The 19,595-nt window shown below is 29.8% G+C and overlaps 2 protein-coding genes and 1 non-coding gene across 4 annotated transcripts; all 3 read right to left on the reverse strand.

Moving 5' to 3' along the window:
• Window positions 1-1,200: 1,200 nt before the first annotated feature.
• On the reverse strand, window positions 1,201-11,757 carry scu (scully). Of its 2 annotated transcripts, none has more exons than XM_067279233.1 (5): window positions 11,684-11,757; window positions 8,345-8,509; window positions 8,107-8,271; window positions 3,119-3,356; window positions 1,201-1,564 (listed from the first exon to the last, which is right to left on the reverse strand). In XM_067279233.1, the coding sequence occupies exons 1-5, from the start codon at window positions 11,705-11,707 to the stop codon at window positions 1,377-1,379; spliced, it is 780 nt and encodes a 259-aa protein (XP_067135334.1). In that variant the 5' UTR covers window positions 11,708-11,757; the 3' UTR covers window positions 1,201-1,376. The 2 variants fall into 2 exon arrangements, with proteins under 2 accessions (XP_067135334.1, XP_067135335.1); XM_067279234.1 differs by lacking the exon at window positions 11,684-11,757 and adding an exon at window positions 10,888-10,913.
• Window positions 11,758-11,931: 174 nt separating this feature from the next.
• On the reverse strand, window positions 11,932-18,607 carry LOC136982705 (zinc finger MYM-type protein 1-like). The gene is made up of 2 exons (XM_067279278.1): window positions 17,894-18,607; window positions 11,932-11,976 (listed from the first exon to the last, which is right to left on the reverse strand). The coding sequence occupies exons 1-2, from the start codon at window positions 18,605-18,607 to the stop codon at window positions 11,932-11,934; spliced, it is 759 nt and encodes a 252-aa protein (XP_067135379.1).
• TRNAP-CGG (transfer RNA proline (anticodon CGG)) lies at window positions 16,578-16,649 on the reverse strand. The gene has a single exon. It is a non-coding gene; the product is annotated as a tRNA-Pro (tRNA).
• Window positions 18,608-19,595: the final 988 nt, after the last annotated feature.

Consider the following 19,595-nt stretch of genomic DNA (forward strand, 5'->3'; position numbering starts at 1 on the left):
ATGAAATATTGTATTGTATAAAAAGTATTAAAAAGTTTTATCTTTAAATAATCGAATCATTTAGAAGTAAAAAATAAACTAATTTACTTTTTAGTGTAGAATAAAGTCTGGTTAAATTAGAGTTAAATTTAGGATAACCGCTACTGAACCTCCGTAAACCTGAACTATTTGGTCACGTAACCATAACTCGCATTACGTGATCATGTGAACGTATAGCCGTGGTCACAGATTAGACAATATGGTCGTTGTATATTGGTCACGTGACAAACCCCTTTCTCCCGATGCGGTTGATTATCCAATATAAGAATACATATACTGTATAAATGTATTAGGAAACTCGGGTGCACTAGTTAATAATTTAACAAATTCCAACACATTAAATTCAACTTATTTTGCGTTTTCATACATTACATCCTAGAGTATTGTATATATGGATGCAGAAGGAAAAAGGAGAGAAATAACTACTGCAAAGAGGAATAGCATACTTGAAAATATTTTATTTAGTATTGCTTAATAAGCAATTAGGCCAAAAATATTGTATACAATATCTCAATAAATAATTAAATTAGCCTAAACGTTCTTTATATTAAGAGCATTATTCCATTCATGAATTTTTATAATTAAGTTTTTAGTGGCATCTAATTTTATATTCAGTCATTGCAAAATAATTAGCAAAAACTGGAACTGGCAATGGCAATTTTTCACATTCTGTATTAAAACTTGCATTGTTTAATGATAACTGTCATTTATAATATATTAGTAATGTAATGCATCAGGAAAATAAGTAAATAGTACAATTTTTGTTTCTATAGCATGTTTGTTGTAAATTTTTAATTTAAAATGATAAATTATATAAACTTATTTTAAAAATTCTGTATAATATCAACATTTAAAAACTAACATTTTAGTCTGTTAAACCTTAATATGTAAATCAAATACAGGGAACTACTGCAACATGAATTTGTATAACACAATGAAAAAACTGCAACTAATACTCATACAAAATTCTAATTTTGTCTTCCATAAATATAAGTTTTCTTCTTCAACTTCTAGCCTAGGTTTAAACTTGCATAAAATTTTCAAATAATGAATGTCTCGATAAAGTGATTTCCTATAACTAGAAACATATCGCTTGCATTGTATGAGACTCTGCCATACTATATAAATTGAACAGTAATTATATTTTCAATAATACTCATATTATTTAACAAAAATATTTATTTTGAGAAAATGATTTTCTATATAAATTTTACATTTACTTCACACATTTTAAAATTTTAATATTCTAACTAAAAGTTTTCTCCAAGCTATCATATTCAAGCTATCATCAGGTCTTCTCAATACAAAATCAAATTTGTGTGAACTAAATGAAGATTTTAATTCATTCGAAGTGCCCCATCTAATCTTATAACTTCTCCATTAATAACTGGATTTTCAATAATAAATTGTGCAAGATGTGCATATTCTTCAGGATTTCCAAGACGACGAGGAAATGGTATAGTTTCTGCTAAATATGTTCTTACTTTATCAGGAAGACCACGAAGTAAAGGAGTATCAAACAAACCTATTAAAAAAAATTAATAATATAAATAATAAAGAAATTATACTTTCATTATGAAATTTATTCAGAAATTCTAACAAAAATACAAAATTCATTTAGACTTTCTATATTCAATTTTTTTAATTAAAATATATAAAATCATCATCATTATTATTATTACTACAAAAAACTGTGAAAAGAAAATATTTTAAAACTTTTTTTTAATTTTATAGACTAAGATTTAATTTTAAAAGTAAACTTATCTACTTAGAAAGAAAATGAATTTTATTCAACAATTTTCATTCACAATAACTATTTCTTATATGATAAATAATAAACTCTAATTAAAAACCAGCTGTTTTTCTTCAATGCTAATAATTCTATGTCTAGTAGAAATCTTATATTGGACCTTACAATGTATCCTAAAATGAGCAATTATTTATAGTGACATCATTACAATGCTGGGCTGCAATTTGAAAAAATTGTAGACCTATACATTCCCACTGTCGTCCATCCGTCTGTCTTTCCTTAATCTCGAGAATAGAATTAGATAGATGAAAGATGAGACCAGATACGGAAACCTTAGGGGCAGGAAGCCCCAATTAACTATATATGAACTTCCGGTTTGCACTGGAAGTCACTTTATTCCAATTGAAACATCTTCTCCTGAAAGGTGTTAGATAGATGACCACACTTTTCCTTTAACAACTCTATGTATGTATGAAAAGTAAGCAAAAAGTTGGAAAAAATTATTTTAACACTGTTCTAAATTTATCTGCTACTTGTAGTCCATACTTGCAATCCAGAAACCCAGCCATATTTTATGAGATAAGAGAAAAAAGAGTATTCTGTGGACAAGGTGACACCAGAAAATACATTGTTGTAAATGCAAAGTAATGACAACCATATTAGAGTTGTTCTTGGTCTATTGTTAACTTACAGTATAGAGACACTTCGATCTAAATGAGCAAGTTAAAATACACACATCACAGTTCAGACAGAATTTTCACTTTGAATTTTGAATCAGCCATATTTCAAACTAACCAAATTCCTTAACATGTAAATCTCTACATCCTCGTTGAGACAAATAGCACAGTTACAAACTAACAAGATTTCAAACTATCTGAATTCAAATTAATGAGGATTTCCTGTATTAAGTTGTATTATTTTTCATGTGATCCTTTTACTATTGTTGTTGTTCAAAAACTGTTTTCCAATATTGCTTCAGTTAAACATTTATTTTGCAAAAATGGTTTGGTTTACTCATATGAAATTAAAGTGATTAACATTTATAACCCAATGAATAAAATGTTTTTTGTTTTGATCATTACATTTTTATTTTCTTATAAAATGAGCTCAGAGTAAATGATTTTATTTTCTTACATTATGTTTAAGTATTTTTCACCAGAGGTTGTAGTTCAAATACTGTTAAATGTATTATCATCTAAAAATTTGGAAATTTCACATATTATCATCTAAAAATTTGGAAATTTCACAAAAATTTAAAAAAAAATCAAAAAGGTATGTTTTTTAAAATATTGAAAGATTTGTTATTTATAAAAAAACTTTTTTTTTTACCTGGTGCAATTGCACAGCAACGAATTCCTTGAGTAGAAAGGTCTCTAGCAATTGGTAATGTCATTCCAACAATGGCACCTTTACTTGCTGAATATGCCACTTGTCCTTTTTGCCCCTCAAAAGCTGCAACACTAGCAGTATTTATAATAACTCCTCTTTGACCATCAGCATCAGGAGTATTTTTTCCTATGAGACCAACTGCTAGTCTTATAACATTAAATGTACCAACAGCATTGACCTAAATAAAATATAAGAAAGTTCAACTTAAATTATTCAGTTAAAAATATATTTCTAAAATCAGTGAAATAAAAATGATTTAAAAGGATTAAATACTATTAACACTATCAAAATATTAATGAAATACAGTAAGACCCCACTTAATGCTGCCTTGATTAATGCTGATTTGATATAACGCAGTCTGCTCAAAGCCTTAAAAAAAGCTCAAAATTTAAGCAAATTCAAATTATTGCGGCATTTCATTGATTCATATATGACTATTTATGAACACAAACCTATCAGCAAAAGGTGTCAATTCGTTGTAGCGCTGTACTTCCCTTAAATCTATGTTTGTTTTGTGCAATTTTAGAAAAAATATATCATCATGAATGCCATAAGCAATATCGACTTTGCTTGGCAAGAATTAACTGATAAGTGAACGAATGAAGTGTGAAAGAAGTTATGGCCAAAGGTACTCAAGAATTCTCAACAAGAAGAGCCTATCGCTGTATCATTAAGTTGACCAAATTGTCAACCTAATCAATACAGCAAGACTAGGAGATGTAGACAAGCAAGACAGAGGAGTTACTGCAGGTTTCTGGTGAGAGCTTTACCAACAACGACTTTCAAGAACTGACAGAACAAGGAATTCAGACAGAACTAGAAAATAAAGATTCTGAAAATGAAGAACCCAAAAAATTTTTCTACAGATCTCCTTAGTAAAAGTTTGGTAACAATAACTGAAATTGTTGATCAAACTGGAGCAAATGATCCAGATTTTGAACAGAGTGCAAAAGCAAAATGAGGTGTTTGGATGAGATCTTCTGCTACAATTGCATGTTGTTTCATTTGCAACAACATGACTTTTTATCACAAAAAATAAGAATTTCAGAAAAGCCAGGACATTCATCACAAAAAATAAACTTTACATTTCTGTGTGTAGATCTTTGTGTTATTTAACATATATTATTATGCAAATTAATATAAAAATAATCTCGTTTAATGCTGTTTCGTTTAGCACTTTGTCGTCTAGGAACGCATCCACTGCATTAAGCAGGGTTTTACTGTATATATAAAGGTCATTCAAATTGATCCAAATCTTTTAGATCCAGAGACAAAGAAAATATGTAGTTGCTGAATCTCTGCTGGCAATAACAGTTGTCCACAAATTTTGAGTGTGCATGTACAGTACCTACCAAATGACAAGGAAGCAGAATACCTAGAATGAGTGTAAGCACTCAGTTGGAATAGTCCATTGTCATGAAATTTCTTGTTAGAGAAAATGTTAAATCAGCAAAACTTCACTAATGACTTCAAGCCAATATGGTGGAGAGACACTCAGCCACAATAACACAACAGTGTAAATGTTTCAAGGAGAGACAGACATCAAGAATGATGATTTTGGTCAAAAACTGTACCAAACTGCTCCAACATTTACAGTCATACTTGTAAATATTGGGCATGTAGAGCACCTAATCCTAGATAATCAATAGATAACCTGCCACAAACTTGCAGTGGAGATGGATCTGTCTGAGAACTCTTGACACCATCATTCATAATCATTTATAGTTCTGAATGGTTAGCATACAATGAATACCAAAGCAAATCACCTTCAAGAGAAAGTGAATTTGCTATGAACCAAAGGAACATTTTGATTTTGAGGGATAACTTTCTTGTACTATATCATACCTGTGATGAAATCTAGACACATACTATATTCCAGAAACAAACCAAACATTCAAACAATAGAAGCATGTGGACATACTCTGGCAAAAACTTCTGGTCAGTGGCATTTTCAAGCAAGGATATGGCTATTGTACCATTTATCAGAATTCTTTACCAATCATTTTGACATGACTAGTGCTTACCATCATCAGGTTCTAAAGACAAACTGAACACACTGTGAAAAAAACAATCTAATCTGATCAGGAATCTTGTGTTTGCAGGATAGTACATGTATTTTATGAGCCATTCAACCACCTGCAACATCCAAGAACTGGATTGGAAGACACTCCCATATCCTTGCTTCAATCCAAATCTGACTCCTAGTAATCATCATCCTTTCGGATTCCTAAAATTATTCCTGGATGGGTAGTATTTCTCCAGTAATGACACTATCCAGAGGTTATCTGATCCTGGTTCTGACACGATGACAAAAGCTTATAATTAATCAATACAAATATAAACATCCATTAACCTGATTTTTGATTAAGGCCAAACAATCTGTTGGATTATAATGTGCCATTATGTAGAAAAATTACTTAATATTTAATTATTAAATAATAGCCATATTATTTCCCAATATAATCTGGCATATCAGTTGGCCTTAAATAATCAATATCTATGATTATATTCAATGGAGTTAACATTGGAGTATATTTTCTATTCATTTGTAAAAATTGTTTCTTATAATTTGGAAATTCCTATTAATTTTAATTTTCGGTTTTTAAGTTTCTATCCAGTTTATTTATTTAGACTGAGAATCACTAATATTACTGTGAGGGAAACTCAACTTCAGTATTTGAAGAAGGAACCAAAGCAAACTCTGGTGGGGTCTGCAGTGATTCTGACAGGCAAATTGGAGATTGACAGGAGATTTGTCAGAACTTTGGTATAGGAACAAAACATTAAATAAACTATCTAGTAAGTATTTTTTCCAAAGTTTCTCTTAGGATGATAGCTGTTCAACTAAAATTAGTCTCATTCATACTAAAGTAGGGTTTCTCAAATGGGATCCCAGTTAAAACAACCAGGATCCCATTTTTAACCTGGGAAATCCCACAAATTTCTTAAAAATTCATTTTTTTCTTATTTTGTGTTAAGGTTGAAGAAATTTTGCAGATAGAAAGTATAATTAACTCACAAACTGTCAGAATACATTTGTATTTATTAATTTTAAACGTACTTATTAGTTTTTTTAATTTTTCCTCATTATGGCATGTCACAGATTGTCAATAATCAATATGTAGCCTATTTGTGACAGGACTCTGAAAATTCTTTACTTGTCAGAACCTGTAATATATGGAATAATTGTGCTTACGCTGTCTTAATTTTTAACCATGCTCAGTAGCTTCAAGAACTGCATAATGCCAGATTGTGCAAATTAGGCAAGGATACAAACAAGTACGAAGTATGAAGGTATGAAGTTTTTCTTCATAAACCTGATTATTAAAGCCAAACAAATTGCCAAATTATCAGGATATAAGCTCCAATACCGCTATTAAAGCAGTTGCAGCCAAGGAAGACAAATCAAGAATACTAGAAAGCAAAAGTACTACAATCTCAAAAACGAACTAGAAATCTTCCAGGCTACAGGTGAAAAAACGCAACATCTCCCTTCCCTTAAATGCATTAAACACAATCTCACTCACATCAATTGAATTGGAAAGGGCATTCTTGATAGCATGACTTTTCATTACTAAAATAATAACCAGATTGAGTGATCGAAGTATTGACCATCTTTGGTTTTCAAAATCTTATAAAAATTTACAATAATATTTTGTATTACATTTTATTTAAAAATCAAAAATTACCTGCTAAGTTAGAACTTTGATCTAAGTTCATTTTTTCTTTAAATTTTCAACTCAATTCAAAGGCATTTTTTTTTTTTTTGGTAAGCAGTTTTCAACAAACTAATAAATGTTTTCTATTTGTGAAAATTTCTACGTAATTCAAACGTAATTTTAATATATATTTTACACAACATTATTAATATTTTGATTTTGGAGGTTGCAGAATGTATTAAATTACTTTTAAAAATGAAAAATAATTATATATTCAATTTCAAGATATTTTTTATATTTTAAAAATAATTACAGTAGAGAGTCATTTAACCGAATCAATTGGGGATTGGGGTTGTTCAGATAACCGATTATGTACGAAAAAATATATTAACCTGTCCGATGTTGAAATTTTTGTACAAACAAAATAAATATATTGAAAAATATAAAAACAAAAATTATACTTTAAAAGTAAATCTAGTATCAAAAAAGTTTGATTCAGCACAACACAGTCCGACTGGAAAGCATTCTGATAACCGGTGTTTAGATAAACGACTCTCTACTGTAATTATATCCCAGAATTTCTCGAGATCCCGGGAAACAGTTCACTTTTTTCCTGAAATCTCGAGACAAGCAAAAGACCAGGAAATGAGAAAGCCTATATTAAAGTCATGACTGTGCTCTAATATTTTATAACACAAGAAAAATTGACTTTGATATATCTGGCAGTGAAATATCTCCAAAATACAAATCAAATTCTAATAACAACTGTTGTATTTAATAATTAATCTTCCTAACAAAAATTTGGAATTTCTCACAATAATTTGAATAAATTAACATTGTGATTTTAGTTATGTATATAGTTTTGACTGTTTCTTTTATTTTCCCTTTTCTTTATTATTAGTATCATTAAAAAGAACTATATCTATATTTTCTAGATCATTTGTTTTTAAATGCACTTTTAACCACTCTTCTCGTTGTAATGCTAGCTGATAAATATTAGTGAAAATGACGTGTAATGTACACATCATTTTCACTAATAGTATGTCAGCATAATTAATCTTGCATAAGCCAAAGATTTTTGTAATGTTTATAATTACATAGAAAATAAATAGTCTATATTTTACTTAAATGTCATGTATTGTAACTTTAAGCAGTAGATAGATATATTTATTGTACAAGTTTTCATTACTTCACAAATTCAAAAAATTTAATTATTTAACTATAAACTTAACAATTACCAAATTATTGTTCTTTGGATATTTTCTTTACCTGAATTACTTTAGAGAAATCTTCTAAACTGTGTGGAATGTCTCGTTTATAATCATAAGTTTTAAGAGCCACTCCAATGCCAGCACAGTTTATAGCAGCATCCAATTTACCAAATTTTTCTTCTGTTGTATTCAAGGCATTCTTCACATCTGTTTCTGATGTCACCTAATAAATTAAATTAATATAATCAATAAAAATTATAAGTGAAATTTAATCATCAACTGTTAATTAAAAGTACATTTGTTGGTGCAAAAACACAATTTGTTCCTAAATCTTTTGCAACATCATTTCCTTTTGAAGTTGGCAAATCACAAATAACTACTTTTGCTCCTTGTTTAACCAATCTCTCAGCAGTTGCTTTTCCGAGTCCAGAACCACCTCCCGTAATAAGAACTACAAGATTCTAGAATTAAAAAAATATGTATGAAATAAATGAAATTTTAAAAAAATATACACACGAGAGAAAACTGTCATTAAGAATTATTTTAAAATTTTATTTGTTAAATTTATAATCAAATGAAGTAATTATTTCTAAAAATCTGAAAGTCTAGCCTTTTGTATTTTTTAAATTTTATAAATTAACTAAGTTATAAATTTAAGTTTTATACATCAGTAAAAAATTTTTATCTTTTTGTTAAATTACTGGTTTTTTGATATTATTCATTGTACTTACATCCAGTTTTTTCAATATAAGTTTTATAAATTGTTTTTAGCCCTAGCATGCACATGTAAGTTTGCAAATTTTCATAAGCTAGGCCTTCTAGTCCTAATGTAATTTCTATGCTAATTGTGCTCTTTTTACCAAAAATTAAATTTATCTTAATTTTTTTTTATCATCAATTTGAGACAGTTTAATGAACAGAATACTGATTTTTGGATACAATTTTGGACACATTACTGGTTTCAATTATATATTCAAACTTTTTAATTTGCATTTAAGTTACAAAATTTTATTTATTTATGTAGTTATTATAAATTTTATTTATAAATTTTTCTATTTTCCTATCTTTGTTTTAAGGAAAGATGAACCATCTTTTCAGTTTTTTTGTTTTTACTACAGTTTTTTATTCACTGCAATTGACATCTAGTACAATATCATTGCTTCTACTGTTGACTTGCAGAGATTTCTGATTGTAGAATATTTTCTTCTCACATTTATTTGTATCAACTCCTTGCATAAATCTTTTGAGAACAGCTGTCTTTTGTCACATCAGTTTGCATTGTTTGATTCACCAATATGTACAATACATATGCATTGAGGGCCACAATGCCAAGAATATTGTAGAATATAACCATAGGCCAACATTTTGTTTGTCTTTTGTATGTATACTGTTTTTGCTGTTTGTCATTTCATCCATAGTGTTAACACGTTCTTTGGTTTAATTATAAAATAATATAATTTCAGATTTCTTTTTCTTGTCCAGTTCAAAAATTGCATCTTGAAGTATTGTGCTTAACGAGATTACTGACTTTTTTTTTAAATCTTTGTAGCTTACTATTGTGCATCTATTTCTGAACCATTTTCCAATAAATTCCACTTTTGGATTTTCTTCCCGAATCTTCTAGTTGTTCAAGTTGATCTTCATTATCATATCATATCATTGAATTCTTCTGCAATTCTACATCAATTGCTTCTATATATATATATATATATATATAAACATCTCTTTTCATCTCTTTTTATTTACAATTTTGCTATTAACAAGAAGTCACAAGGGGTGCATATACTTTTTGTCTCAGGTGGATTGATCTGCAAAATCTGATCAGTCTTTGTCACGTGATACAGATCATTTTTGTCATATGTTTTAGCTGACAGAAAGTACAGTGGAACCTCACTTAACGAGCACCTCGCACAACAAGCAATACAAATTGTAAAAATTTGCCTCGCTTAACAAGCAATATTTTGCATAACAAGTGATGAGGAGAGGGGGAGTCCCAAATTGTGCGCATGCAGCATGCTCCATCAGTCTGTGTTTAGCACTCGTTCCGCTAGCATCTTAGTGTCACTTGTGATCACATATTTTTCCAAACTTGTGTTCACACATATTACTTATAAACATCAACAACTACAGCCTGTTATATAATAAACACGCCAAATGATATGCCAAATTCTTAGGTCATTAAAGTTAATGATCGATTCCAAATTAAATTTTAGTAATGTCTGAATTAAAAATTAACTATTTGTAATTATTAAATTTAACAAGAGATGGAAAAAGAACTGCCTACCTCTAATCAAATTAATTAATTTTAATATTCAATTATAGCATTTACCTAACCCAAGAATTTGGCATATCGTTTGGAGTGTTTATCAAACATATTAGCTGTAATTTTTTTTTATTTTTGTTTCTGCAAATCGAATTCTCATTCCAGGATGGTTCATTCTGCACTAGAAAAAAAAATGATGATGATTCACGCTCCTTAACAGTGTATATTGTACAATTTTTTTTTTTTGAATAAACGTTATACATAAAACATTTGGGCATTTTTTTGACGTGGAACGCATTATCGTATTTTACATTAATTTCTATGGGAAAAATTGTTTCACTTAACGAGTGTTTTGCATTACAAGACTCTGGAATGAATTATGCTCTTTAAGCGAGGTTCCACTGTATACAAGTAGGATTGAATTAGATTTATTCTACAAACAAAATTGCTCACAAAACGGCAAAATGGGAGAGTGCATGCCATGCATTTTTGCCATACAATCTTGCAAAATTGTCTCTTAATATTTATTTTTTCATCTCAGTTTTCAGATATTTTAATAACAATGTTTTTACTTACCATTTATAAGTTTTAAATACTTTTCATTTCGACAGTTAAGCATCTTTTTTTCCTCTCAACTATAATCTTGACTTTAACCACAGAGGTCACCATCTTTAATCTTTTTTATCCAATCCAAACAATCCCACCCTCCACTCAGATTAGTTTGATCACGATCCAGTCGATCCTAGATGGCATTTGTATACAGATTGATCAGATCACTATGGTTCATTTGTAAACACAATTTGAACAATCAGAGTAATCTTGGATCAGTTTGATTCCAAAAGCATATGCACCCTAGGAAGGGGAAAAAGTGGCAACCAAAAACAGCAGCAGTTACCACAATTATAGCCATGGTTGCCTACTTTCTTTATAAAGATTCAATTTCAATTATAATATTATATAATAATAATACATAAGCATAAAAAATTAATATAATTATTCACAATATAAATATTATTATAAATTATAATTAAAATATATATCAAAATTTCAGGTTATCAAAACCACATTATATATGAGAAATTCATATCGATTGAACTTAGTTCTGTAGATAAAACGTGATCAATTTCTTTCAAATAATTTATGTTTTGTCTGGATTTTATATATAGAAAATAGAGACAAAATACTAAGATTCTAACGATAAACGTTTAGTAATATTAAATGAAAATACTACTATTTAATTAATATTACTTTAATATGATTAATCAACTATATATAATGCATTACCAATACTAGAAGGACTTCTCTATTAAATCAGTATTATATTTAAACTAATTATAACGAAAATGAATTATTTTCTTGAGAATGTGTTTACCTTAACCGAACGAATTGTACTCATTATTACTCAACGTTTAGCTTCTGCACTCTCAATCGGGCACGTGGTTGCTAAATCTTTTCCGAAAAATTCCGCGAGATGGCGTTCGAAAATCTGAATTTTGGGGGCAAATTCACTAGATCGGCCGCGTTTCTTTATACAGCGCTCGAGAAGCGCTTTACAGTGAACACACTGAAACTGGTTTCTAATTGGCCAACACTGCTCGTGACGTCATTTTGCTCGTATATTTAACTGCTTTTGTTTTTAGTCTTAGTATTATCATCGGTGTATTGCTAATATAGACGAAATAATTAGTATTATCATTGTATTGTTAATATGGAGCGGAGGAATCGAGATTGAAAAGGACCCAAATTTGATCTGGTGTCCCCAGAATGGTAGGCTGTCACCTCAACCTCTCGGCCTTAACGTGCTATTTGAATACTTTTGCTTTAGTGACATACTTACGAACGACGTACCAGCTTCGAATTTATCAAAACGTGGATATCCGTCAGACTGTCGAAATGTCCAGGGCCGTGCCGTAGATTTTCTCAATGTGATGCGAGTCTTCGAAATACCGCCCCTTAAATGTTTTTCTTTAAAATAACCTTCGATTGTGATTTTAAGAAAACTGCACAAGTTGTACGAATACTATTTTTAATTTGATTTGTTGTGAAACCGTGTTGTATTGCCTTAGAAATATTGAACACAAGATTGTGTTGTGTTAATAACAATCACTTGGCTTTTCCCACCTTTATTTAGTTGACTAAATAAAGGTGAGAAAAGCCAAGTGATTGTTATTAACACAACTTGTGTTCGAATACTATTTTTATTTTGAAAATATAAATTACTTTAAAATAATGATATCAAATATCATCTACAACAATCTACTACAGTTTTACCCTTCTAACTTTAACTTTAGCAAATTCGTTAATAGGGAAAAAAGTGATCACGTGACATAGGTGTCGCGCATATCGATACGGTTGTAAACAAGCTGTTCCGTTCGAAGGATAGCTTACTTTATAATAATGGAAGAACGAAAATATTTTTTAGGAAGGTTAACAACGGTACAATTAAAGGAAGAATTAAAAAAGTACAATGCCAAGTTAGCTGGTAGAAAAGCCGATTTAATAGAAAGGTAAGTTAAAATAATCTACATCTATATTTTTATCGTTAATTATTACATTTATAATTTCAAGTCATTATAACTATTACATGATAAGGTAACTTACCAGTAGATGAAAGTTTTAAGAATAAGATTTCACAAAATGCACATTTTTCGTCGATAAAAACATTTAAAGATCAGTAAAGTTCTCATTGATTCCTTTCACATTTGTCTAACCAATACATAAGGTCAAAACTTTAATTAAAATAAATTTTTTTTCCTTTGGAATATGGTCATGTACTGAGCCTGATATATTATAACCAATTTATATCAGTATCTGAAATGTTAACTGTACCAATAGGTTATCACTGTAATTTAGAACAACAATCAATACAAACAAAACTACTTTCTATGAAGTTCTAAGACAATATAAGAGATATATATCTTAATCTTTTACCAAGAGAAAACAATATTTGGAGTATTTAAAATAAATATAATCAAAATGTCTTTTTTATTGGTCACAAGTCATCTTGTTTCAATAATTTAATGCAATAAGACTAATTTCTTCACCAATAAACTTTTTGTACAAGTGAATTTTTGCCCATTTTCTTTTACTAAATCTGGCATACACTATATATATGCCATATTTAGGTGCTTGTCAATACTGTTCAGTTACCTTATACTGTTTATTTTTATATTATATGTAATATATTAAGGTAAGAATATAATATATAATAATAATTTTTGCCTTTCCTGTCAATGAGACAGAAAAAACTAAATAAAATATTGGTGATCATATCTTAACTAGTTATTAAACTTGTTTACAATAATTTTCAGGTTACTGGCATATGAGAGGAATCAGGAAACTCATAATTTTTCTATATCCTGTGATAGCTCTCCTGAACTCAAACTTCCTGATTCATCTGAATATAAGGATCTCTCTCCAAGTTTACAAATACCAGTTTTGACTATAGAGACAATTGATGCCTACATGGAGATGTCAGATCAAAGAATGCCACTGTCTGCTGTGCAGATGTATTTTAATGAATTCTTATTAATAATAAGAGGAACAAAAGAGAAACATTTTTTTATATTTTAAAGGTAATGTAAAATCTGAATTAATCAAGGGGAACAGATTTACACAGATTTAGTAATTACAGATGATGGGGTTATAGAAAATGTAATATGTGAATGTACAGCAGGTAAAGGGCCTAAAGCGTATTGCAAACATGTATGTGTAACACTATTGGCAATAGAAGAATATGGAAGAACAGGCACATATAAGTGTCACAAAACATGCACACAGGTTCTGCAAACATTCCATCAGCCTACCCGCCAACATAAAGGTTCCCCAGTTAAGGCTAGTGAGCTTCCATTTCATTTATTTAAGAAGAGAGGAATGAAAAGAAAATTATTGGAAGACATAAAATTTGACCCCAGACCATCTGGCAGTACAATCCCTGATTATACAAACTTTGTTATTAATTTGGCAATGAACATGCAAAGTGGTTGTGCAATACCGATATTGCAATTAAGGCAACCAGCAAACATGAGGGCTTTAGAATCAGATCATGATTATTGCAAAAGCACAATGTCTGAAATGTTTTTTAAGTGCTTTACATGTAACTGAAGCAAGTAGGGAGTACATAAAACATTTGGAAAAAGAGACCAGATTACAATGAAAAAGTGCAGTTTGGAAGAAGGAACATTTGTTGCATTTGACATCTTCAAACTTTGGAAAAGTTTGTAAATTAAAATCAACAGACAGAGTAAAATTGTGTGGCTCATTACTGTCAAGTAGGCCAATAAAAAGTAAGGCAATTTCTCACGGCTTAAGGTATGAAAAAGAAGCAATTGAAACATATTCTTTTGTAAATACTCCTGTGAAAGAATGTGGCATGTTTCTTCATTCAAAATACCCATTCTTAGCTGCAAGTCCAGATGGGCTAGTGGATGATGATAAAATATTAGAAGTTAAATGTCCTTACTCCAGTTTTAAACTTCCTGTGAATGTGCTAAAGATACCATATTTGGAATGTACTGATGACAAAATTACTTTAAAACGGAATCATGATTATTTTCATCAAATCCAAGGACAATTAGCAGTGACAAATAGACAAGTTGCTCATCTGTTTATTTACACAAAAAGTGACTTCAAAGTTTGTATCATTCCAAGAGATAATAAATTCATTGCAGACATGATTGAAACACTAATTATGTTTTTCCATGAGCATATTAAGCCAGTTCTTTTTTTAAAAAAAATGTTTTATAAACATTAAGTTTATAAAATAATTGAGCTAATTGTTATTTTACAATTTGAGTTTATGTAAAATTTTTCTAGATGGTGTATAGTGTGAATTTTTTTAAATAATAAAAAGAGATTTTGTTTTAAAGATTAAAATTCTTTTATTAGCTTACAAGTATTTATTCAACTATAGTACAAATTTTAAAACCACTATATTACTTTGAATTGAAGTTCCACAATGAAGACCTTACTGTGTATGATAGTATACATTCTTAATCTTAGAATTTATAAACAGACAAAAATTTAAAAATACTATAGATGGAAAACTTAAATTAGGCTAGGGTCTAGAATGGAAAAAAAAATTATATACGGTATTAATAGAGAGCTAGACTAACAGTGAAACAAATTAAGAATCTCTGCCAACAATGCATGGTCTAAAATTGCATAACATAAAACATATAAATATAATTTCACTGCCAAGTTTGGTTACTGCCGGATGCATGTGTTGCCTCAAAATTTTATATGTACAGTACGAGCCATTCCTATAATACGTTCAATATGTATTCTTTTACTAGATATTTTTCTGTCTCGAGATGACAAACTGCTGCTCAGCTGTGCTTTTCCTCTCATAAAAGTGGGTATATTTACCACAACATCTTTAGTAATTAGTTATTCCTGAATGTTAAAACCTCTATCAGCCATTACCCAGTCTTAAAATAATTATTGGATTTTCGTTTAAAGAATTAACAAATCGTACTTTAGAACCGACAACGTATCGCTTAGTCTGTTTACAACCTCGTCGATACTAGCGCCGCGTGCGGAGTAGATTTCACTTTTTTCCCCTATATTAGGGATGTGTAAGATCTAGAGTGACAGCCAATGTAGATTCAATAGAAATTAATGATAAATTTCTAAGTTTTGTTTGGCTTATTAAACTTCTTAAGTAGTGTTTTATTAATCTTAATTTGGAAAAACTTCTTTCCCAGTAGCGACAGAAACAATGAGTGTTTCTTTACCTACATACACCGTCATGGCGGCAGGACGCACGTTCTAACCTAACCTATTCTAATAAATTACCAGAATTACTGATGTAAGAAAGATGTAAAATAACTCAAAAAATTCATTACATGAAGAAAGAATTTTAGTAATTTATTAGAATATGTTAGATTAGGTTAGAACGTGGATCTGTTGACTGGCGTCCCGCTAACCGGAAGTACCAATATTTCAAAAGTGTGCTAAATTTTACGTTGGTTCAAGTAATGAAAGATAAATGTAGTACAGCGATATATGAAATATAAAAATATAAAAATAAAAAAATATGTGTAAGGAAAACATTGATAACTTTCAGAAGAATTTGTGTAAGGAATTATATTTCATTTTTTTGTGTTAAATACCGGAAAAAATATATACGACAAAGGAAAAGTAAAACTGAAAACACAGTTAAAGAATACTTGGCAGCAATATAACACTTCACTGTAGTGAAAACAGGTAAAATCCCTAAGTTAAAAAACAAAGAATTCTCTGCGTTACAAACGTCAAAAAGCAATGGGCTCGTCCGGGAATTGAACCCAGGACCTCTCGCACCCGAAGCGAGAATCATACCACTAGACCAACGAGCCACCTGTTTCTAACCCCATTATTCGCGACTCACATATCGTGCGATTTCTTCTTGTGCTTGCACTTAATTTACGAGTAATCGTTCGTCGATTTCTCAGTTTCTCTCCTACTTTCATTCTAACACATTTAGCTAATGGCACACAAAAAACATTCGTATTAGCAGTGGCGTGCCGTGACATTTGATGATTGGGAAGCTGTGTTTCTGTAAGAAGCCGACTTTCAGGGGCAATCAGTTAATTGCGCGTCAGTGATGGTCTAGGGTCCATTCGTACGTGCGAATGACAAAAATAAACAATTTATGTACTTTAATTCTAAAATACAAATAATACATACATAATACAATTATAGAAAAACTTGTTTCTTTTTTTATTTTCTATAAATTAACTCTATTCGGCGATGTTTTCCCGCAAAGTCGTTAATTACTTTATCATAAAAGTCACTCGTCGTTGATTCCATCAACGTATTTAAAAGTCTTTCTATAGAAAGCTTCTATGAAAACTTTTAATAGTTATGGAAGCAACGCTAGTGACGACTAATCTTTCCTCCGACTGAGTGTTCCTGGCGAATGTATGAATTCGCTTCATTGTTGAAAAACTACGCTCAACAGACGCACTGGTAGATGGTATTGTAAAAATTAATGATATTAAACCATATAATTCTATTAGTACGTCTTTGTTTAGGTCATCATTAATTATAATATTTTTTATGTCTAAGAGTGACTTGCCAATATAGTCCGGACACGAATATAAATATTGCAATTCACTACGTAATTTACATAAATTAAAAAATTCTCCATAAAATTTACGTAAAGCATTAAAACTCTCTTCGGGAAATTGTTTTTCATAATATTTAAAATTATTAAAATCTAAAAGTGATAAAAATTCTAGAGATTTTATGTCGGCAAATCTGTCAATACAATTTTGTATCAATGTATCCATTATTTCATAAAACAGACGTCTATATAAATCCTTTTTAGACTCAATATCAGTATGTCTCATTCCTCTTTTTGGTTGAATTTCTAAAAAAGTTTCATCTTTTTTCAAAGCGTCCCAAATCAAATCAAAATCATTTCTTTTCTGTCGTAAAAAATCAATAAAGTGATTTATTCTAGTAATACAATATGCTATATTAAAATTTTTTTTTGTAATATATCAAAAAGGATATCTGAATGTGCAAATATTTGATGAAAAACTAGTAATAAAAAGTGAAAATCAAAATCTATTAAATAATGGTATAATCCTCTTGCGGCAATTGTAGTATCAGAATCCCATTGTTCTGGACTTTCAACCATATTCAACAACAAAAGTTTTAATTCTTCTTTATACTCCATAACGCAGTTTACAATCCTGCTATTGTAATTCCATCTAATAGGTGTGGCTGAAGGAAAACGCTTATTGACTTCTAGGTCTAAGGCGTGAGATCTTTTAGAAGATTTAGAAAAAAATGAAGAAAATCCTGTCATAGTTTGAAAAAATATTTTACATTCTTTTATATATCCAACAGATTGAGAGAAAACTAGGTTCAATCTGTGAGCATAACAGTGTACGAAAATAGCATGTTTGGATATTTCTTTAATTTTAGCTCGGACACCATTATGTTGTCCGGCCATTACGGCAGCACCGTCGTATGTTTGTGCCACTAATTTTTTAGTGCATTGAAATTCGTCTAAGTAACTCTTAATGTGAGTGAATAACGAATTTGCGTCTCTGTTCTCACTCACATCAGTAAAGCCCACAAATCTTTCTTCGACGTTACCGTTTTCTTTCACGTAACGAAATACAGTCGACATCTGGGCTCTGTGGCTAATGTCCGTTGTTTCATCTACAATTATAGCAACAAATTTTGCGTTTTCAATTTCTTTTTTAATTTCTTGCAATAAAACGTTTCCTAACGAATTAACGAGCTCATTTTGAATTTTGTTCGATAAGCCAGTAAAAACTGTAGACTTCTCTAAATGCATTTTTAATTGATTATCTGACGTACTTAATAAAGAAACGAGTTCAATATAATTACCTCTGTTATTAGATTCAATACATTCCCTATGCCCTCTAAATGCCAATTCTTGCTTTGCTAAAAAGCATGTAATATCTATTAATTTAGATACAATATATCTATTAGCCGTAACTATCTTGTTATAATTTTCAATATTAATTTTATATTGTTTACTAATGTTAAATTCTATTCTATTTTGATTTCCAAATTGCTTCAATTTTACGAAAGAATCGATGTGACATTTACGATTTTCGTGTCTTTTTCTAGCTTTACTCAAATTATTTAAATCGTCAAAGCCATTCTTATTCCACACACTAATTTCATTTGAAAATAATAGGCAAGGCCAACAAAACAATTTTTGCATTTTTATGCATCCACAAAGCCATTTTACGTCTTGATAAATTTTATCGTGAAAATGTCGAACAAATTTTTTTGTCGAAGTACTTATATTTAATTTAGGCGTTGGTCTTTCTCTTTTAATAATGGCTTCTTTTTCATTATATTGTCTTGAGCCAAAACTTTTTTTAAGTAAATTTTCAATATCACAATTACAGTTTAAATCGCTAGCCATGATATAAGGGCTAAAATTAAAAATAAAATTATTAAAACTTACTTGGTAAAATAAAATTTGTGATGGATATACAATTATACATACCTGGTACAAAATATTCAATTGTATGAATATACTTTTGCGAAGAAACGTATATAAAAATAACATAAAATATTGTTTATTTTTAAATATTTAAACAATCCACTGAGTTAAAATTGCTCCCTGCGAGTGGCTCACGAATGGAAACAGAGACGATTTTGGTAGGTGTACAGTGAATGCATGCATGACAAATCCCGAGGGTGCCGATACCGGTCAATGTCAAATGCCTCTTTTGTCGCATCACTAGTATATCTCAAAGGACGCGACAGGGCCGTTGTAAATTTTAAACGTTTCTCACCATAGATGT

The sequence above is a fragment of the Centruroides vittatus genome, unplaced genomic scaffold, assembly GCF_030686945.1.
Source record: "Centruroides vittatus isolate TY-2023 unplaced genomic scaffold, ASM3068694v2 contig_862, whole genome shotgun sequence".
Lineage (NCBI taxonomy): Eukaryota > Metazoa > Arthropoda > Arachnida > Scorpiones > Buthidae > Centruroides > Centruroides vittatus.